At 36.6% G+C, this 23,168-nt stretch overlaps 1 protein-coding gene across 1 annotated transcript in view; it reads left to right on the forward strand.

Moving 5' to 3' along the window:
- Positions 1-23,168, forward strand: part of LOC120863868 (receptor-type tyrosine-protein phosphatase delta-like) — a 561,974-nt gene that overhangs the window by 220,011 nt on the left and 318,795 nt on the right. The window contains exons 3-4 of the mRNA XM_040240488.1: positions 5,511-5,656; positions 9,083-9,224. Of these exons, the coding sequence (XP_040096422.1) occupies positions 5,511-5,656; positions 9,083-9,224 (288 nt within the window). The remainder of the gene's footprint in view (positions 1-5,510; positions 5,657-9,082; positions 9,225-23,168) is intronic.

Here is a 23,168-nt window from a genome sequence, read left to right on the forward strand (position 1 = left end):
CATTTCTCACGTCTGGATCTCCCTTCCTGAGCTTCCTTTCAGAGCCCCCAGCCTTATTCTTCCAGAGAAAGAAAGAACAGAGATGAGGTCAGCTGACAGTCTCATAAATTCAACAGACAGCTTTTAGGGAGGAAGTGGATTCCTAGAGACAGGACTGCCTATTTATTTTTACTAAATATTTCCTCATCCTCTCCCTCAGTATCATTTAATGACATTATTAACCTTCCCCTTTCAAGATTTTAAGTACATTATTATGACAAATGCGCCTTTAAAAACAAAACTTTTTAAGAAAATGTTAATCAGCTGAAAGAAACAAAGCCAGTTAGTTACATGCCGTTAGTTTTGTTCCCATGCGACAGACATATTTCTTTGATGTCTGCAGAAGTGGCTTATTCATTAGAATTAAATTAGACAAATGGCACCATTGGCTCATGTCTTCATTTCTGTAGCGCGTGGCCCTTTGTAAGGGCCTGCTTTAGAGATGATTCTCAGTTTGCCAATCAAGTTACCACAAATCTGAGTCATTTTTTTAACCTTTAAGAATTTTTCATAAATCCTTTCCTTCCATGGATGTTGCTAGGGTATTTAAATGGTTCTCCCCAGCTAACATCTAGCTCTGTATAACATAACGTACTAAAGGGAGGTTTTGTCAATAGTGCAGTTTGTTTAGGATGGTCAGAGGCAATTTGTTGGTTTTGGTAGGATCACCTGAATTTAAACACCTTGAGTGTTCTTTGGGCTTATTATCATCTTGTCTTCAGAAAGCCTAACAACTGTAGACCTGATATAGCATCAGATATTACAATAATTGCATTAAGGGCATCGTGCATTGCTTGTACTGTAAAAAGCAATATAACCTCTTGGAAGAAAAAAATCAGCAGCCTGTGGCTCATCTTGAGCTGTGTAGGAAATAAAAATCTACTGGAATCCTGGAGCTCCTGTCTGTTCTGTGAATGCATCCCGGGAATGTAGTCTTTGAACAACACGTGGGCATGGCAGACGTGTTCTAGAATATCCACCATGCCTCTGTTCTGACTCATATGCATGTTTGGCTTGTCTGTTTTCCATTTAGAAAATAAACTTTCTGGGTCTAACAGTAATTTGACCTCTGCTTGGCATTAGTTTAATAAAAGGTCACACTCCTCACTTGTCAGAACCATCTTGAGCAGACATGCACAGTGCTGGCAGCTCTAAGTGGATAGCCATGGCAGTTAGCTACAAAAATGGAAGAGTGCCTCTCTGAATATCAGAAACTGTAAAATTTAATTTCTTTCTCACTATCTTTTACAGACTTCCCTGGTGGCTCAGACGGTAAAACGTCTGTCTACAATGTGGGAGACCTGGGTTCAATCCCTGGGTTGGGAAGATCCCCTGGAGAAGGAAATGGCAATCCACTCCAGTACTATTGCCTGGAAAATCTCATGGACAGAGGAGCCTGGTAGGCTAGAGTCCATGGGGTCACAAAGAGTCGGACACGACTGAGTGACTTTCCTTTCCTTTCACTGTCTTTACACTCCTGATATTTCTCTTTTTCTTAAACCAACTATAGCATTTGTGGTTGTATTTCATAGAATAATCGTCTGGACTTCCATTGTTCAGACCTGAGGCTAACCTATTGTGTGACTTTGCAGTGGAATTCTTTGTTTTGTTCTTTTACTTGGGTTTTCTCTTCTTTCTTCCCACCTTCGGAGCATTTAAGTCTGAGCGTGACTTAAATTTGAGTATATCCATGACAAAAGAAGCCAGAAGATGCATTTAGTTTCTTCTATTAAGCAGAGATACAGAGAAGGGGGAGTAGGCGCTTTGTGTTGTCAGATTCCTCCAGGAATAAAGATTTTTTACTTGCCTCCAGTGTTTGCTGGAGTTAACTTTACTCTTCTTTCTTTCTCATCTCTTACCTTTTGGCCATCTGCCTAGCATTGACAATGTTACTGTTATAGGCTGACCAACCAAGATTATTAGCATCCTAGGATGCTACAGACATGCTTACTGAAAGGATTTACTATATTATCTAGAATCTTAACTTTGTATCATAGAGTAATGGTTTTTATCCATTCTGTGGTTTGGATTTGGTGGACAAACGTAGAAAAATTGACATCAGATTCCATTAGAAAGTGATGATTTTCTTTTCTATGAAAACTAATGTTTCTATATTTAGAAAAAAGTTGAAAATTATGTGTGCAAATGCTTGATATGCCTTTTTAAAAACACAGTGTTTTCAACTTCATTTCTTGTGTTTGTTTTTAAAAAGTAAATTTAAGGGCTGTTTTTTGAAGAATGCTGAGTCACTACAGTGGTAGGTAGTGCGATATAGGAAAACAGTCCCAGATTTGAAACATATTCTGTTCCCCCCACCAAAAAAAAAATGTTCACAACTCATTAGGTTAACTCTACTGACTTCATCTTTTGAAATAAAATTCTTACAGCATCTACTTAGTACCTTGTAATGACCTTTATGGGAAAAGAATGTAAAAAAAGAGTAGTTATATGTATATGTACATTGCTATACCCCTGAAACTAGTACAACATTATAAATCAACTATGCTCAAATAAAAAATTTAAAAAATTGTCAGTTAAATTTAAAAGTAAATAAAATGCTTACAGTAGCATCCAGTGATTATATCTTTGGTAGATTCTTAAGCTTGTCAATGTTTGCCTGAGAACTGTAAGGTATGAACAGAAAATGAAAAACACATCTGAACATTCTTTTTGAGAAGATGGTAACTTGCCTCCTTTGCTTTCCATTTAGAAATAAGACTTATAAGTTTTATAGTAATTTGGCTCAGTATCTAGGAAGCACTTTGCTGAATAGTTTGTTGTGGTTATTCGCTAATATCTGACTCTTGTGAGCCAATGGACTGTAGCTCTCCAGGCTCCTCTGTCTATGGGGGTTCTCCAGGCAAGAATACTAGAGTGGGTTGCCATTTCCCTCTCCAGAGGATCTTCCCAACCCAGGGATCGAACCCACATCTCCTGCACTGGCAGGCAGAATATTACCTCTTTGCAGATTTTCATAATCTCCAAATTAGAATACAAACTAGGATACTATCCCTTTAAAAAAAAATCCCAGTGCAGGAAAAATGGCATCCTACCTTCTTTTTTTATTCAGTTTCTGATTAGTATAATGTATACAGCATTGTATACAACAACTCTCTGCCCAGTCCATACATTCTTGCAAGAAATTTCAACTTAAATGGGAGACTGGGTTATTAAAATTGGTTTTCCAATTTTTAAGCTATGGAGTTTGAAAAATAAAGTACCTAAAAACGATACTGTTTTATCACTTAATATAGCAGTGCAATATGTTTTTTTCAGGGAAAACTCCCTAGGAATTTCAATTCCATAATTATAATTTCCATATTAGAAGCTGACAAGCATGTGGTTATTATCCATTTACATTGTTTGGAACAGCAGAATGAAAACATAAAAGTTTAGTATCTTTTTTGTTCGTGACAGACAGTTGACATCAGTATACTGTTATTTTTTGTTCCTCTCACTGTTGGTCAATTTGAAATCGCTTTAAACGTTACTCGCAGTTCTGGTAATCCTCTAGTTTGTGTTGCTACCCTGAGATGCTCCTGGATGTGATATCTAGCAGCATTGTCAGAGTTCGCTTTCATTCCTAGGGTTTCTGAACGAATGGGGGCCTGGGTTTCACCAGCGCTACTATCAAGTTGAATTTGCTGATGAAATTGCACGACTCCCTCACTTCTCCATTCTGTGCCTTATTGTGGAAGTTATACCTTAAACCCGAAAGGCATCTCTGCAAAATTATTTCACAATTCATATTTTTATAGTTAAGAAAGAGGAAGGTTTTGCATCTTAAAATGATGCATGTGTGCGTGTGTGTGTGTGCGCGCGCACGCTAGGTCACTTCAGTTGTCTGACTCTGTGAACTGTAGCCCAGTGGAGCTGAGAGGGCAGTCTGGCTTCCCTGACTCAGGAAACCCGAGCTGAGGGTCAGGACACACATCGTTGGGCCAGCAGGAGCGTCACATGGGAAACGCGAAAACAAGGCAGAGAAAATAGTGGTGATGAGCAAGTAGTGATGAACTTTGCTATTTGCTTCTTTCTTAAAATCTAAGGAGAGTTTTCAAAATAAGCATTAGCTATGGTTACTTAAAACCTTGTCTCAATGACATACAGGTGAACTATGGCAAGAGAGAAGAGAAAATTCTTTTCTTTGATCATAGGGATAAGAAAATAGAAAATAAAATAGTGAGGTTAAATGTTTTTGAGTTAAAAAAATGTCCAACTATAACATAATTGTAAAAACTCAAGGATGCAAGAACAATGTGAAGAGGAGGAAAAATAATTAGAACACCTTCTCCCCACCCACCATTGTTAATATTTTAGCATATTTTGTGCCATCTCTTTTGGGGTGCGTTTTTCTTTACCTGCTATCCCTCATGTATAATTTTGTGTGGTGCTTTTCTGGCTTACCATTGAATCATAAGTATTTCTCATGGCATATGTTTATAAATATAATGTTTGCTATTTGATGGTTATGCCTTAGCTGATCTCACTACGGATTCCTATAAATACCCAAATTGACACGTGTGTATTTATGATCTTTGTAAATAAGAGATACGGTGAATACTTTGTCCATAAGCATTTATCTACATTTTATATAATTCTCATTTAATGAATTTCTAGACCTGGAAATATAAGATGGATAACGAGCAGATTTTAAGAAGGAAAATAAATATTAGGAACATTTAAAGGAGATGGAGGGCATTTCAAAAACCTCCCACTTTTAGCTTTTGTCCTAGAGTCTTGAAGTGTACATTTTTCTTTACAGAAATTATTTTCCTTGCTATGACTTTGGAGACTTCTTGACTCATCTTTTTATGCAAATTGTGGAGTTAAGTTTCAAGTAAGACAGCACGCAATATCTGGGTTAGAGTCACTGTACCATTTTCTTCTATTTCTGTTTCTTGCTAAACCTTCTAACTTAGGGCTGTATTTCCAGTCTCTTTAAAATTTCCTGGAATTTCTCTTAAATGTCACTTATTTTAATAGCTTAGCAGTGGCATTGCTGCTTTCTGGCAGCATCCTGATAGCAGCATCAAAGCAAAGAGCTAAAATTTTACTCACTTTGATTGATGAGCTCATTTTGTCACAGAGGACAAATTGGATTTTTTTAATACTGGTAATAAAAATTAATGTGTGATGTTGCTTTTCAAATGTTATTGGATCTCTGCCTTAATATGGGTTTCAGCATTAAAAGTGCTAACAGATAACTTGACCAGAAAGTTACCTCCTTCCCCTTTTATCTACCCTCAAATTAAAAGGTGCTTTCCTAATTTTTTCATCCCAGTATATTTATATGTGTATTATATCTGTATTGACTGAAATAGGGTTGAGGGCTGTGGAGTATATTTATATGTGTATTATATCTGTATTGACTGAAATAGGGTTGAGGGCTGTGGAGAGAGCAGTGCGGTGAGATAATAATCTGTGTTTCAATTTTCTGTCTAATTATGATGTCTATTTCTTTTTTATTTTAGCACCTCCAAGATTTACGCGAACTCCCGTTGACCAGACAGGGGTCTCTGGTGGAGTCGCCTCCTTCATTTGCCAAGCTACAGGAGACCCAAGACCTAAAATTGTCTGGAACAAAAAAGGAAAGAAAGTCAGCAATCAGAGATTTGAGGTATTAGGTCCATTGTTCTGTTTCTCTGGGGGAGGAAGGTATCTGTTGGAGTTTTGGTTTGTATGTTACTTGTTTTACTCTGATACAAGATGTTATAATCACTGAGATGTGTCATTCTTTATGTTGTTTGGCATGGAAAAGTTCACTCTAAGTGGCTCTGACTTTTTTAAAAAGAGAATTTGATGGTTAATAAGACTGTTATCCTACTTGTATCAGGGCTCAAATAGTGTCGTTAACATCCATCTGTATCCTCATTTTCAGACTGCTTCCCCTTAAGATGGCAAGATGCAGTCTCCCATCCTCCCACATCTAAGACTAGAGGACGAGTGAGAACTTCCTCTGCTATTGAATCTTTCTGAGTTACATGTTCATTCCAGAACCAATCTTTGTGAACAGCTGGATGGTACAGGCTGACTAAGTTAATCAGAATCTACCTCTGTTACTGGGAATGAACTCAGTTCCATTCAACCCTGTGGTTTGAAATGAAGGAGCAGTGTTTTCCTAAAGGGAATTCAAGTTCCTGTAATCTAGAAGGAGAATGGATACTGGGCAGCAAGTTTAGTTATCCACTATACTTCACACCTGTGTTTTAAAAGTAGCATGGACTAGAATGAGAACTTTTAAGAACTGCTCTGGAAGAAACATACTCAAACAGGTTGATAGTTGATAAACCTGTTGAAGAAATCAGTTGCATTACTCAAGAAAGCTCAGTGCACTGAAGATGGTAAAACATACATCAGATATTGTTTCTGCAGGGTGTTTTGAAGAAGCCTTATGATATATAAATTTACTCATTCTGGAGGTGTAAAATAGGTGATAATCTGCACAGAAGAAAATTAGAAGAAGCATAGAACATCATGCCTGTAATTTATAGACTGGTTCTTATAGGGTACTGGAACCTCCAGCTAATACTTAATATAACATTCAGTTCCTCCTACATGAGTTTCTGGTCTACTTCATAGCCTAATTTACATTTTGGCAAATTAAAGTTATTCCCAGTTAAAAGAAATATAGCAGCTACAAAACTCAGAACATTGAGATTTTACTCACTTTTCAACAGTTCTCACAGAGAAATAAATGGACCAAATGCATAAAGGGCCTAATTAATTACAATGGTAAAATTGAAATCTGGACTGTAATTTATGAATGATAATTTAAAATTGTGTTTGAAGATCAATATTTATAATGATTTAAACATAAAAGAATATCTTAATCTTTAAGAAACATTTCCTACATCATATAGAAAAAGATGTATATGTATGTAACCTCTGGTGCACATAGACTTTTTAGTTTAAATTAAATTGAACTTTTTTTGTCAAAGAGAATTTTGACATCAGGCTTGCTAGTAATGATGACTTCTTGACAAACTCTTGTAATAAAGATTAAATTATAATAGTAAACATTTCAATGCACAGATTCTGCTCAGTACATAAATCCTAATGAGCATCATATAAACACATCCAGAAAATAATCGTTTTAACACAAAGCAGATACATCAAATAATATTGAGTCTTGGGCTGTGACTCTTTCGTGTCTGTAACAGTATATTGTCTTTTTTGGTTTTACTGGTTTCTAAAGCCCGTGAGAGTGTGAGTGCGGCTGATTTTGTTACGCCTTCTGTCTCCACTGGCAGGTATAGCATCTGGCCTAGAGATGCTATAATCAATACCAGGTGTTAAATAGGATTTTCAAATTGGAAATTACAACATTAGCACCTAATGGGGTGCTAATATGGGGTATACAGTTCATTTGTTGAACTGTTCAGGCCTAAGCCAAGGAAATAGTTCTGAAATATAATTATACAATGACAGGTAACAATGAATCAAAAGTTATTAAGAGATTAGATACTGAGTTCTCATCACAAGAAGAAAAAAAATTATTTTCTTATATCTATATGAGATGATGGATGTTAACTAAACTTATTGTCGTAATCATATCACCATATATGTAAATCAAACTTTCATTCTGTACACCTTAAACCTTATGCAGTGATGTATGTCAGATATTTCTCAATAAGCCCAAAAAAATCAAAATCAAAATTAGTATTAAAAATGTTTAAACCCTTCTCTACATTAAGCCATGGGAATTCTCTCACTACACACACGCGTGCGCGCACACACACGTATATATTAAATTATGGCATATTTGACAAAAAATTCAGTCTCAAAGTAACTTTGAAACTTTATTCTCCCAAGATGCATAGTAGATTCCTTCTAAAATGTGTGATATTTTTAATAGAGTTGAAACTAAATTCTGGTACTTTGAGAAGTGGAACATTTGGCTATCTCTGTGAATTTAGAACATAAATGGAATGTGAAAAGGACTTGAAATGGATATATTTTAAAAACTTTCAATCCCTTTTCCCCCATATGTTGACACTTATACACAAAATCTGGGATTGAGCATCTTGTAAATATATTTACAAGGCATTCTTTATTCACAGTTTTTTAAGCACATGGATGTATTATTCATAGGAAAATGGAAAAAACCAGAATCACAGTGAACAGATTAAAAAAAAAAAAACCATCATAGTTAGAGAAAAGTATAGGACTACGGTTTTGTGTACATATTTATCAGTATCTTCATATTATCATATCATTATCAACATCATCATCATATCCTCAATATCAATGTCATCATCATTTTTAAAAAGTACTACTTGAATTTGGTGACAAAACCTAAGATTTCTTAACTGTTTCAGAGTACAGTCCATAATGATAGTGAATTCAGGCTTACTGTTTAGAACATTAATTTTCTGCCTGCTGAAGCAAGCCTCCATTTTACAGCAAGAATGCCTTAAAAATGCAGAAAATGCTAAGCTAGAACAAATACTGGAATGATTTATTGCAAAATTAATGCATGCCATCAGTCTCTTGGGCTGTGAAAGACATCTCATTGGCTGCCTAAGTACTAGATTTATGCAGTTTCTCTTCATGGTTTGCTCATCTATACTGTTTAGGATGAGACATTTTAAAGCAGAGTAGCTATCAGTGGTGGTATGCATTATCTCTTCACCTTACATTTCAGTTACTGAATGGGTCCACATGTGCATTTGTACTATCAAAGACAGAATAATTTAAGAAGCTTACCCATCACAGCAGCACGTTTCTTGCAAAATTAATACCAGGATCACAATGCCCTAGATGCACGTACTGGAATATTTTCCTGAGTAAACCCTGAATGGTTTTTTGTAGTGACAAGAAATTTACATTTTTTGCATATGTAGTTTCATGTCTTTCCATTGTTCAGTATAGGACTCATTACATTAGACCAATTATTCTGTTTCATCACTGTATCAAAAGTAGTCACAAAATGCTTCCGAGTTTATTGTGAGCCTAATGGCTGGTCCACCACTGCCTTAGGAGCTTTAACTGAGACGCAGATGATAGTAACAACACCTGTGACAGCTATTGTTTCCTCTAATAGGTAATAGAGTTTGACGATGGATCTGGATCAGTTCTCAGAATACAGCCCTTACGGACTCCACGTGACGAGGCCATTTATGAATGTGTGGCCTCGAATAACGTGGGAGAAATAAGTGTGTCCACCAGACTCACAGTTTTACGTGGTAAGTATTAAAGTACAAAGCTGCTGCTTGTGTCACTGTTGAAATTCTGAACCCCAAGTATTCTTTTGTAGGATCATTGAAAAGACTGGCATTGTCATGTCACTTAATTGGAAAATGTATGGAAGTCAAATACTTGTTAGGGTCAAACTTTAAATAGACAGTGGGCACTTTCTCTCATAAGACTTAAAAACTGCTAGTCAGGGAGAGGAAAGAAAAATAGAGAAGTACTGATTTCAAATGTCAGATACCATTTTGATTTTTGGTAAAGAATCTCGAAAGCAAGCAGGTTATGTTACTCTTTTGCCTGTTAACTTTACTCCTGTGTGGATTTTTCATATATTGGTCAGCAACTACTTTTGCAAATTACCAAAACTGACATTGATGCTTATAAAATTAAAGGGATATCTTCTACCTAAAGATGATTGATATTAATGAGAAGAATCATGAATGACAAATATACCTTTCTTATGTCAAAAAACTAGTTTTCTTCCTGATTTTATATTTCTTGAACTAATATCTGTTGGTGCAAAGGGACTGGAAACAGTGTACATACCTTCTGTGTTTCCAGCCATGTGGCTTATGCAGTTTGTCCAAAGCATGGGATGATTTGCCAGCTCTTTAGTTCAGTGTGTCTGCTTTCAAGACTTCCTTTAGAATGGCAGTGGAAAAGAAGAAAGGCTAGTGATGAATAATATTCTGTTGTATAAAACGCATATAATTTGGTCTTCTGAGTAGAGATAAGGACATAGCCTAATTGGGTTTCAGCCATAGTTGATATTTCTAGATGAACTCTACTGTGCTTTTGTTTCTTCCTTTCTCATACAAACCTGCATTTGTTCATTTGTTTCCTTTGTATTGCTTTGAAATTCACTTTGCATGACTCCACAATTTAGGAGAATAGCCTTCAGATGAGAATTAGAGAGAAGAGACCATAATTAAATAATCTTAGAGAAACATATATAGATTAAGAACATTTCTCCTCCATTCTGTCTCCCCCAGCTTTGAGAGATATATTTTCTTTGTATGTTTAATAAAACCAAAAACATTTCTTTTAAGATCTACTTAGTACCAGAATTAATCAATCTGAGAAGCCTAGAAAAGAAGATTTATGTATACATCCTAAAATGTGTTTTAAGTAATAGGAACATCTGACTAAGTCTTAGGGGAAATATTGATCAAGTAGATAAAGATCTTTGAACTTCGTATAACAGAATGCTACTTAAAAACAAGCAAGTCCGGTGTGAGGTACATTTCTTGTCGTTATGATAAGCTATGTTCAATATAGAATGTTCTCTGTCCCTCTATAAACACACAGAGCGGATTCATGTCAACGTATGGCAAAACCAATACAGTATTGTAAAGTAAAATATAGAAAAATAAATTAAAAAAAATTGAAAATAAAATTAAATGCATGGTTAGGCTTATAAACAAGAAAGGTATTTCCAGGTACTGAAAACAAAGAGAGAACCTCCAAATAAAAGACAATTTGTAATCTTACAAACCAAGATAATAGCAAAATGGACTATATGATACAGGGCTGGTGATTTAACTCTCCAGTATGACACAGCTCTATATTAAATAGGATGGTGGGAAGAAGAGCTAGATCAGCTTTCTGTATAAGATAAGAATTCTAGCACTATTTCTGTACAATACTTAGAACTCAGAAGCTAATGAAAAAGCTGATTAGAAACAGTGAATCCCATGGAGTGTGGAGCATGCAGCCATGTAAGGATCCATCCAATTAAAGACGCCACCACAGTCCAGGACATACAACCCCAGATAAGGTCATTTATTCATAGATGGGCTCATTGGTATCCATTCTAATAAAACATGAATGCCAGTTTCAGCACAGGAGAGCCAGGAAGCCCAGTTGTTGAGAGTAGAAGTTATAGTCTGTGAAGTTGTAGATAATTGAACTCTATGAATGGGTTCTAAAAGAAATGAATTTTGAATACTTGTAAGGGTAAAGAAAAGAGTAAAATCTGTTAGGTAAAATAAGACATTAGGGAAAAAATAGCAGTTAGGAGAAGCTAGATTTTGGAGTTGAAAGGAATCTTGAAGAGTATGTTTATATGTACTATAATATGTACTAATATCCATATGTGCACGTACTTGTGTATGTTCACATACTTAGGTGAAAGGTCCGAAGACTGTTGAGTAATTTGGGAGGAATATTCATATGGGGAGCAAAACCAGATTGATTTCTTGGTCTTTAAAAGTTTAATCTTCTCTTATTCACGTGGTTTATAACTAGTGCTATCATGTAGAAAATGTATTACGAAGATGCAATCAAGTAAAGTTTATTAGAAACTTTTTTGGATGTTTTCACCTTCTGAGTTTCCTGAACAAACCCCTTAAGAGGAAGCAATGACAGTTGTTTGGTTTGACTTAATCTTTATGTGTTTGATGAAGACATTAATAAGAAATTGGAGGAAACTCTCACTTGACATAGACCTGCATGTGGATTTATATCGGTCTTCCCTCCAGCTGATTGGGGTCCTCCCATCTCATCTGCTTTTATCCAGCTAGCTCCCCGTAAAGCAAATACATTTGAGATTTTAATTTGATCTTAGCTTTCTATGTGAATATCTGTCATATATAAGTACATTTGTATGAAAATTTATGACTCTAGTAAAGTACTTAAACCTTATTTTTTAAAGATTATTTTTAGCAATTTGGAAATGTTTCATGAGAAAAAACTCAAAGATATTTTGGATAATGAAAAAGTAGTCTAAACATAACCTTAAAATAGAATATTTTCATGTTTCCTTACAGGATGAAATAAATGGGCTTGAGAAGTACCTTTGTTTTTTAGAGTTGCCTCTTTGTTTAAAATTTCTAAATAACTATTGGTAATCTTATTAGTAATAGTCTTTAAAAATATTCCAGTTGGTAAACTGCATTTCTAGACTATGAATGTTGTAAACAGTTAACTAGATGAACATGAGGAGATTTACCCTATAGTTGATGGGCACTATGCCCATTTTAAGTTCACTTTCCCTTGAAAATCATGTTGGCAGATACCCAAGCTCTCTGCTCTGCAGTGGGTGGAAACTGCTTTGCACTTTTTATCCATTGCCCCTTGTCTGATGCCCATTTTGTCCACATGGGTCATTTACTTTTTACCCACTTTGCTGACAGTGCCAAAAATGTGCCAGCTGTCGTGGTGGGTTTTGTCTAAGTGGACTGGATGGAGAACACTAATTTATTTCACACAGGCCACTAGAGGACCTGATTAATTGGAGATTTAGTCATCTGACCTGTGCAACTAATGCAGAAGACACTGAAATAATACTCTGACCGCTCATGTGTATCGAAGGGAGTATTTCAGGGAAAACTTGCCTTGTGTAGCTCATTTCAAATTACCCTCATGCTGAAAAACTGTTTTCATAAGGAAGGATAACTTCAAACTTGGGCAGAACATGCCCCCCTGGAATGAGATGTTTGAGCAACTACCATTTATATGAGCAGACTGCAGTTCCTAGAAGTAGTAGTGAATGTGGTATTTATAGACTCCAGGTCATTTATTGATTTATTTTGGTTGCTTTGCCTGTGGATACATAGGCAAATACCATGTCCCTAGTTCTATAGCACTTTAGGGGGCTGAGCATAGCTGTCGTACATGTTTCTATCCTATGCAGAACTTTAAGTGGAGGCCTCACATCTCACTGAGAGTTATTAAGGGCTGAGCCTTGCCTAATGTGGGATTCTACTGAGGACTTTGGATTTGATATTAGACTTCCAGTGAAGGGCAAAGTATAGGACCAGAGAAGGTGTTTTAAGAAGAGTGATTATCATCCAGATGGAATTGGTTCTTTCTGAATCTTTGGTTCATGGGCCACCATTTCTTCCTGACCAAAGATATCAAGGGGAAAGCCTGAAAATTTGGGTAATGATAACCAGAGATGAAAATGTTCTTTCAGATACATCTTATCACCTGCTGGTCAGGGAAAATGAGTTATCACCATCCGTAGACTTTTCTTTCCTGTAAGAATCCAGGATTATATGCCTGTTTTAGGCAAGTAGAAAGACATCAAGAATCCTTTTTTTCTTACATAGCTCCCCTTCTCTAAGAGAAAGTTCTAGAAAAATTTAGTCAACTCTCTGTGACTAAATATCATGTTAGTTGAATTTAGAATTTTTTAAATGTAGTAATCAGAAGATGGACATTTTAGCATCCAAAACTTCATGTACTATGTCATTTTTCTAAATTTAGTGGATTACTTTCTGAGACTTGCCCATTTTGAAATAGTACTGCTCCTCAAACCCGCACCAGCACTACCATAACCAAACAGCACCTGTGTGTGCTCAGTCACGCCCAGCTCTGCGACCCCCTGGTCTGTGGCCTGCCAGGCTTCTCTGCCCATGGGATTTCCCAGGCAAGAAGACTGGAGTGGGTTGCCATTGCCCACTCCAGGGTATCTTCCCGACCCAAGCGTCGAACCCGAGTCTCTTGCATCTCCTGCGTTGGCAGGTGGATTCTTTACCCCTGCACCGCCTGGGAAGACCCACAACAAAACAGGGCATGATATACAAGATTGTTACTACTAGCTTGTTCCGAGATCACACACTAAGTAAAATTATTGTCTACAAGAAGTTAGCTGACAAAAGATGAAACAATTGAGTTGCTTAGTTTTACAGACATATTTTAGGAATTGACACTTCGATTTGAGGATCTACTCCGCGTTAGTGCATCGTAGTTTATAAATGATCACCACCAAGGCATAAGATAATACCCAGAGTCCCCAAGTTCAGGTCTCAAATAATTTGAGTCCCAACTCCGGCTAGTCCCCGAATTTCTGTGACATCTTGAGCAAACTTATTAACCTTCCTGTACTTGTGCTCATTTATTTATCTTGATGTCATGTGCATGAGGAAGGCACTGAACTGGTGATCTCTCAGATCTCTGCTCTCTGGCTCTCTCTGTTTCAGTGACATCCCTTTTGCAGCAAGTCAGTTCCTGCAAGATGGCAAAAATATGCTCCCTGAAGGCGACTGTTACTAATATAGTAAAACACACAGCTAGCATTTGGGTGAGACAGAAAAGGCAGTTCATTGGGAAATGGAGAGAAATGTTTGCATAATATGTCTGTTTTAAAAAATGTAAGCCATTATAGCAGTTTAAAAAAAAAAAAAACAACAGATTTACCATCTTTCAGGGAGAAGACAGTCGACTCTCTCTGCCATTGTTATACTACCCTGTGATCAGAATTAGCATGTTCATTACAGTTTCATTTTATTAATGCCTCTTTTTGAAGATGAACACAGTTGTCCCTGCTGTGAAAATGGTACTTTGCCGTTTATGTTATAAAGTGGTCTCGGCTGGGGATCCAGGCTAGGAACATTAAAGAACAAAGCACAGCTGCTTGACTGTCACACAAAAAGATTTTTATGAAAGACTGAAACTAAAGGAAGGATGGCCAACACGGAACAAACGTGCTGACAATTATGGTACCAAGTGAAGATTATTTGGAAAGGTTTATAAAATAGTCTTGTACTTGGAATAAGTTGATACAACATTATAAAGCCTTCCTGACTACTGCATTTCCTGGCTGAAAAGAGGTGCAGAACCCTACAAGTAAACAGAAACTTTTGACTTTCAGGAGTACTTACAAATAAGTGTTCTTTACGTATCCGTATGTATCAGTGTTGACGGAGGCAGGAGCCTACACGCACAGTTCCGTGGAGAAGGACTGAGAGACACCAAACCTGATGATATCCTGGAGAAAGTGCGTGTGTGAGCTGAAGATGAAGATACTCATGTTTCCTTGTGATCAGTCTTTTATGGATCTTCCTGTTGGAGATGCATATTGCTTTATTTTAATCATTATCATTTGTTTTTCCCTGTCGGGGAAAGAGAGAGAATGGGTGCACTTGTGAGTTGTTGCATTTATGTGAGTGCACGTTTATACTTTTGGCTTCATATTATATCATTTAAGATAATTTAAAAATGAATATTGAGTCATATGAGCATTTACTGTTAATTGGTTGGTTGATGGAGATATGGAAATGTCTAGTTGGAAGGGAGTTTGGTGAAGCAAAGAGAATCACTTATGTTTGATGGAATAAATCAATGTCTAGAGAGTTTGAAATGATTTTTTTTTGAAATGATTTTTTTCTTGGTCAGACAGCTGAGATTTCCTTTGGCTTTTACCCAGTCAGAAATGATCCCTGCTTTATTATGTTGTGACAATTTATTGCAGCCCTTCAGATATTCCCTTTTGAGATATAAGAAGACAATTCACATTGTCCAGGAAGAACTGTGTTCTTCCAGCTTACCAGTCACAGACAAGCAGATATGAATGCAAATAGTGCTAAACATTCTCTGGATGTGTGAAGTGGGGAAACTCTACTTTGATGATGCATCATGGGGAGGAGGTCTCTGAGTTGGGGCTTGAAACCTATGTAGGATTTTATCAGGCAGAGCTAGTATGAGAGGCTTTTAGGGATAAAGTTTCATGAGCATGCTTGCATACATAAGAAATTGCTAAATATTTGATGGTGGTTGTGGGTGGTATATTAGGGTTCTCCAGAGAAAGAGAACCAATGTTAAGTGTATGCATATTTATACTTATTTTGTTTATATATGTAAAGAGATTTATTATATTGCATTGGCTCATACTGTTAAGGAGGCTGGAGAAGGAAATGCTAACCCACTTCAGTATTCTTGCCTGAAGAATCCCACAGACAGAGGAGCCTGGCTGGGTACAGTCCAGAGGGTCTCACAGAGTCAGATACAACTGAGCGACTAAACAACATTATGGAGGTTGACAACTCCTGAGGTCTGCAAGTTGAGTCAACAAGCTGGAGGTCCAGGAAAGCTGATGGTATAGTTTGAATGCCAACAGGCTTGCCACCCAGGAAGAGCTGATGTTTCCCACTTGAGACTGAAGGCAGGAATATGCGAGGATCCCAGTTTGAAGGTTGTTAGGTAGGAGGAATTCTCTAATGTGGGAGAGGGTCATTCTTCTTGTTCTGTTCAGACATTCAACTGATTGGATGAGGTCCACTCACACTAGGGAAGCCGATCTGCTTTACTAGGTCTTTTGATTTAAATGTTAATCTTATCGCAAAACACTCATATGGCAACACCCAAAATAAGATTTAACAAAATGTCTGGGCACCTTGTAGCCCAGTCAAGTTGATACATGAAATTAACCATCACAGGTCAGTATAAACAATAGTAGCTCAAAGTAGTGTAGAAGTTAAAAGGGCAGTAGTAGAAGAAAATGAGACTGGGACATACTTCATTGGCCAAAGAGATTAAGCTACAAAAGTGAGAAATCATGTGACTAAGTTAATATGAAATCATCTCTACATGAGTTGAAATTTACAGAGGTTTACTAAAATACTTAAAGGAACATACCAAACAATTCACGTTCCTTTAAACAAAATTGATGTTTAAATCAGTACTTTAAGTCTGAATATTTGGTTGTCTTTCACTGATAAAATTTGAACAATTTTTAAAAATTCAGTTTTCTGGTTTTCAAAATTAGTTTTATTTTAAGCTACTAATTAAGATGTAGTTTTCAGAGTTGTGCATGCATAATTTATTGGGATTTAGGGCATAGATATACCAAATGCCTCATCTAGGATTTAATTATCAAAATCCTAATTATGTATCTCCTTAGAACAGCAAGTAGCTTATTTTATCTTATTAAAAAAAACAATGACTTGTGAATTAATGCCACATTAAACACAAATATGATGACATACATTCAAGTGTTCTTAATATATTTTATTAAAGATAGTAAGAAAATTTAAAGACTGTCTTATCTGTGATTTTTGTAAATGACCTTGTGTTTTAGTTTATATCTCAAAATCTTCCATGCTTTTATTTTTGTAACTTTAACATTTATTCTTGATTTTTAATGTTTATAGTTGTATTAAATATGCATATATTGTTTTCACATAGTGGATTTTTTTTAACTAATAGATTTTGACCACATTTTTGCATATTAATTTTTTTTCTCACATGCCTGATGATTTGTGTGTGTTCAGGTAATAAAATTTGATCTCAGTTTGGGTTTTTCTAGAAGAGATCCTACATTTTTCAGAACGTAACACCAAAAGAGTTTAAAAGAGTGAAATTGCATCAAGAATGAGACTAGCAAATCGGTAATACAGTTTTCAGATATTTTATATACTTCTAAGTTGATATTAATACTTCTTTTTGTATATTTGTTTAATTCCATGGGCAACCACAGATGGATCATTTATCAGACAACTAGAATATTAAATATGGTAGAAAAGTATTAGCTCATAAAAACTTGATAGCTTTTAATATATGTGATTATTATTTATCAATATTTATACCTTGTATAGTTAGACTAAAGACTCTGCTTGGGAAATATATATATACTCATACACACACATATATATATATTGTACATGGTATATAATATGGTGTGTGTCTGACCTATTTGCTTTGTAGCACTTTTCACTATATGAAATTATATTCTTTATTTCTTGAAACTTTCCTTTCCTGTGCCCCTCTTCCCTTTGCATTGTAGCTCCATTATATTTTTCTCTGGCCTAGAAATGTTCCTAGTATTTACTGGGCATTCAACAAATATTTGTGGGATGAATGTATACTATAAAGAAGGATATATAAATATGGTTATATAAATACATGCAATATAGTAAGAGACCATTTGGGCAGGAATTATTCTCACTTTACATATAATGGACAAAAGTGATCATCATTTCATTAGTCATTATAAGATGGCGAGTGTAATTGAGAACCAGAAAACCAAGACAAATGGAATAAACACTACAAAGAGAAAGAGTGAAATAGAGGGATTCACAATGGAAGAGAATGCTCTTCATAGGCTAGATAGACGTGGGTTCGTATCAGTAGTCCACTGTTTCTGACTGTATGGGTTTAGACGTATTACTTATGGCTAAACTTGAAGCTTCTCATCTGTAGAGTGGAGGATGATCCTAACTACTTTTAAGGGTTATTTTAGAAATTAATCACAGATATGAATAGAACATGTGGCACAGTGACTCAGATGCAAAAAATGCTTCCTTCTCTGTTATCCTTCTGAAGCTGAACTCTTTGCTTTGGCCCTCTTACCACTGCTGAATCCTCAGCATCTAGAATAGTCCCTGGCTATGATGATGGGAGAGAGGATAGGGTCAACAATTCTGGAAATGAGGGTTTTGGTACCTTATAAAACATTGCTTAACCTGAAGTCCAAAATATCAGCTTTCCACATGGAAATAAGCTACTATAAGACTCTGAAAAATATATATGCATTACCAAGTTATTTGGAACAATTGAAGTGTGTTGGTACAGTGCTCTCTAATATGCAACACCTAAGAATTTGAACTTCTTTTTTCCCCCCCTCATACATTTTGGAGAAGGCAATGGCACCCCACTCCAGTACTCTCGCCTGGAAAATCCCATGGATGGAGGAGCCTGGTGGGCTGCAGTCCACAGGGTCGCTAAGAGTCGGACACGACTGAGCGACTTCCCTTTCACTCTTCACTTTCATGCATTGGAGAAGGAAATGGCACTCCACTCCAGTGTTCTTGCCTGGAGAATCCCAGGGACGGGGGAGCCTGGTGGGCTGCCATCTATGGGGTCGCACAGAGTTGGACACGACTGAAGCGACTTAGCAGCATACATTTTTGCTTAATTTTGTGTTAACACACATCCTCATAGTCTTCAGAATTCTTGAATGTTGGGATCCAGCAGTCAATTGCTTGGACTACCTAGGTCAAACTTCTGTTCCGTTACATCTGGATTATGGCAGGTCACAGAATAGACTAAAATTATTAATTTCTTAAACATCTATGAAAATGAAGTGTCATTAGTTATTCATTTTAGAAGCAAGAAAATCATACATCGTTTCAACATTTAAAGAGGTAATAGAAAATAATTTTTTCCCTTCTAATTTTTTTTGCTAATACCTTTTTTTGTAAGAAGTGATAAAAGGTGTGGTTACAGGTTCAGGTTCTACCAACAGACTTCTGAGTACCCTGACTCCACTATTTACCCTATAGTTTTGCTCACATTTCTCTTAAACTTCAGCTGCTTTGTTTGTCAAGTAGATTGATAATAAGACCTAGCACCTAAACTTGAGAAGGTAATTCTAGGAGATGATCCACATAAAGCTTTTAGCAAAGTGCCAGGTCTTCAGTTAACGTAAGTATTTGTGGAGGATATGATTTGTCTCACCAGTGATTTCTACTAGTAATGCTACAGGTGTCAATAATTAAAGAGCACTACCCTATTAGTAAAGTAGAATTTTCTGGCACAGGCAAAACCATCTCTGTAAGGCTAGAAAAACACATACCTTATAGTCATTAAGTTGTGCTGCTTTGGTCCAGATGCATGCACCACCAATTTGCTGTTGTGGTTCCACAAAATATTGGGTTGGCCAAAAGATTCATTTGCGTTTTTCTGTAAGATCTTACGGAATATTTAGTGTTTAAAATTTGAATGTTATCCTGACATAAGTGATTGGGGAGTGTACTTAAGAGAACATGGGAGGAAACTTTTCTTTTATCCTAAACAGAGTTTTCTCTCCATCCGTAGACTAGAAGTGTCATATAAGCAGGACTTTGTTCTGCTCAAGATGGAGCACCCAGCATAATGTTTGACATGCTGTAAGTTTTCAGTAAATATGTATTGATTGAGTGAGCAAAATAACAAGTTTGACAAAGGTGTTTCTGAATATTTTTTCCTTCAGAGCTACTTTATTGAAGGTTTTATTTTTAAAAATCAGAAACAACAGTCTATATTGCTTCCACATTTAGGATAAGCACACAGTTGCTGAGAAGCCATTTGTATTAATTCATGGATTTCTTCATTTGATAATATGTTCTCTGTATGCCAGAGATTGTGCCAAATGTTGGGAATATAAAGGTGGAAGAGACATTGTTACCACCTGCCTTCAAGAAAGCTACAGTCTCTGCTTGACTAGAAAGTGTAATTTTGGTTAAAATGACAAGGCAGTTATATACTGTAGTTGGAAATAATGAAGTCTATTTTTAGAGGTGTGCTCCCAGTAATTCAGCTTTTATCTTTCTAAGTTAGTACTTGTATAAGAACTAATGTCTCCTTGAGTATTCCATCACTATGACAGTAAAGTCTTGAAACGTAAAATGTGTTTGACATATGAAGCCTCAACTGACAGAAAAATTAAACTTGCCTTTTTTTCCTGATGAGTAAAATTGTTCTGAGGAAAAATTTTATTTGTGGAAAGATTTCAGATATACTTTGCTTGGGTTTTGAGAAGATTGGTACAATAAAAATACTTAAATAATTAGCTTGAAAGTAATATTCCCATTTGTTTCTCTCCCAACTAATAGTAAGAGGAGTTTTTATTACTGCACCATTTTATATGACTGCTTTTTGCTCTGTGTTGAGATGACAAAGAATACCTAAAAAGGAAATAATTTTAACATGTGATAATAAAATACCTTAAAACATCATCTTCCTCAGAAAACTTCCTTCAACAAAGTTGATTCTCATAATAAAATATTTATGTATTGAAAATGGAAGTTTAGGTGTTTTTACCCATGAGGAAAATCCATTAGCTTATACTTCGAAGTAGGAACATTCTTAGACATGTTACTTCCTAAGGCCTAACAGCTTAGATTAGAGCCCTGTACCGTTTAGAACCTTCTGTTTACACTTGAGTTTTATGAATGTCATTATATCTTATGATGGTAGGTATGAATTTCCAGGTATTGCCAAGCCTGTTATAAACTGACAACAAATACCACAGCTGACTTCCTGGGGATCCCATTAATCTTTGTTGAAGATGTATTAATAAAGGTAACACTTTTCCACTCACCAGCACTTAGACTTCTCTCATCTCAGCTTATCTAATAGATAAATCATTGCCAAGAAGGAAGAGTTCACCCGTACTTAAATTATTCTTTACAGTAATTTACCATAAACTGGCTATAAAGAGCCAGGGAGGACATTAAATGTTGCTCAGTAAGACTAGGGTTTGGCTAGTCTTGACTTAATTTCCTGTCAACATGTTTACAATATGACTCTGCTAGCTTAAAAACAAACAAGAAAAATGTTGATATAATGTATTTTAAACAAGCCCGGCCAACTGCATGCAAACAGTGTTTATTAAGCCTAGAGACCCTCTTTCTTGGGTCTTCCAGGGATGACTTTTTGGTCAAAGGCCCTCGCCAAACCATCACTGTGGTCTGGTGCCAGAAAACCTCTATGGGAATGGTGGAGGGGAAGGCGTCTGATGTGGACTTGAGGTAGGAACGTAGATTCACCTAGAGCCAAAGATGCTTCACTATCAAGTGCCTCACTTCCATAGTGCCTACCAAAGCCCTGGGAGGGCCTAGAAGGATGTTCAGTTGATGGTGTGTTTTTTCCTGAATTTACGGAAGTAGTATTTTTGTGTTTGTTTTTGTAAAGTAAACCTCCAAAATATCCTAGGTTTGAGATGTACGGAACCTAGATCTACCACTAAGCTAAAACTGAGTCCTATTTGATATATAATTGATAAAGAATTTCAGTTGAGGATGTGAGTCTAAACAGGTGGGGGACAAATGACTTTTCCAACTCACCCTCCGTTGATCAAGAGGCTTTAAAAACCTTTGCCCAGTGTTTATAATTCTGAGGCCCTAATTTCATGGAGAATATCTTTGTTTAGTTTTAGTGTACTCATAGACTGAACACAGACTACTATCTCCTTAAGAATGGTTGTATACGTCACAGACGATTCTCCGTCCTACCTCTGTTAGTTGTGCTTAATCTGGTAATGGTTTTCTTCCTCCATTCTGAAAGACCAGTTTTTCTCTTGTTTCTCTTTCTATCTGAACAAACAACACCAATACCATCCCTGAAGCAAAATAGTCTTTTCTGCAAGTCACTGACTGATTCATCATTTTTATTTTAATATAATTTAGTTATAAAGTTTAGAGTTGTTAATTACCAAAATTCATCAGATGAATTTCTGAACTGACTCTCTGTGACTGACGTGTTGCCTTGTATGCCAAAGAAGAGACCAGGAGGAGGACTGGCATGGTGGAGGCTGCTTCCTTGAGTTTTTCTGTAAAATGAATATTTACAGGATCTTCAGATTTCTTTTCTCTCTGAGCAGACGTTACAGAACCTATTTACATGTTCATGTTTTACAGACAATTGGAAAAGCAAAATAATAAAAATAATGAAAGAGAAAAACTCCTGTGCAGTTAAGAATCACCAAACATGCAGCTCAGCTTGGGGGATGGGTAAAGCCCTCTGTGGGCTTCCTATGTGCACAGTGGTAAAGAATCCACCTGCCCATGCAGGAGATACAGGAGATGGAAGATCCCCTGGAGGAGGACACGGCGACCCACTCTAATAGTCTTGCCTGAAGAATCCTCACGGACAGTGCAGCCTGACAGGCTACAGTCTATGGGGTCACAGAGTTAGATATGACTGAGCGCTGATGAATGAGCGCCTTCTCTCTGAGAGCCTGAGAGATCCGCAACCCTAAAAGACAAGGCAACCCGGTACTTGACTAACTTACCAAGAGAAGATCTATCTGTGCTGTGGAGGATTTATAGGTTCACAGGAGTCAGAGTGTAGAATTTGCTTGACCAAAATTTCATGACTATTAAATGAGGTTGATTACCAAGAACAAATCCTATGCTGTATCCACTACTTCGTGTTGCCCTCTGATGCTGTGCTGCAAAGGGCACAGCTGGATATACAGTCACATGGAGAGTAACAGGGGTTGATGTTTTGGATCCCAAGTACAAGAATGGGACTGTGTGAAAATAATTGCTTAATGGCAGCAAGCAGGACCACTGGGTTGATAGTTTAGGGGAGATTTTTGTCATCAACCTTGAGTTCTCTTATCAGGGGTGTAAAAAGAGCTATGAGTACATTATAGCATTGGATGACATGGATATAAAAGTGTTTACTTTAAGGAAGACTTAGGAATCTCCCAAAAGCTCACTAAAAGGGTT

Source organism: Oryx dammah, unplaced genomic scaffold (assembly GCF_014754425.2).
Source record: "Oryx dammah isolate SB20612 unplaced genomic scaffold, SCBI_Odam_1.1 HiC_scaffold_1, whole genome shotgun sequence".
In the NCBI taxonomy this organism is placed as follows: Eukaryota; Metazoa; Chordata; class Mammalia; order Artiodactyla; family Bovidae; genus Oryx; species Oryx dammah.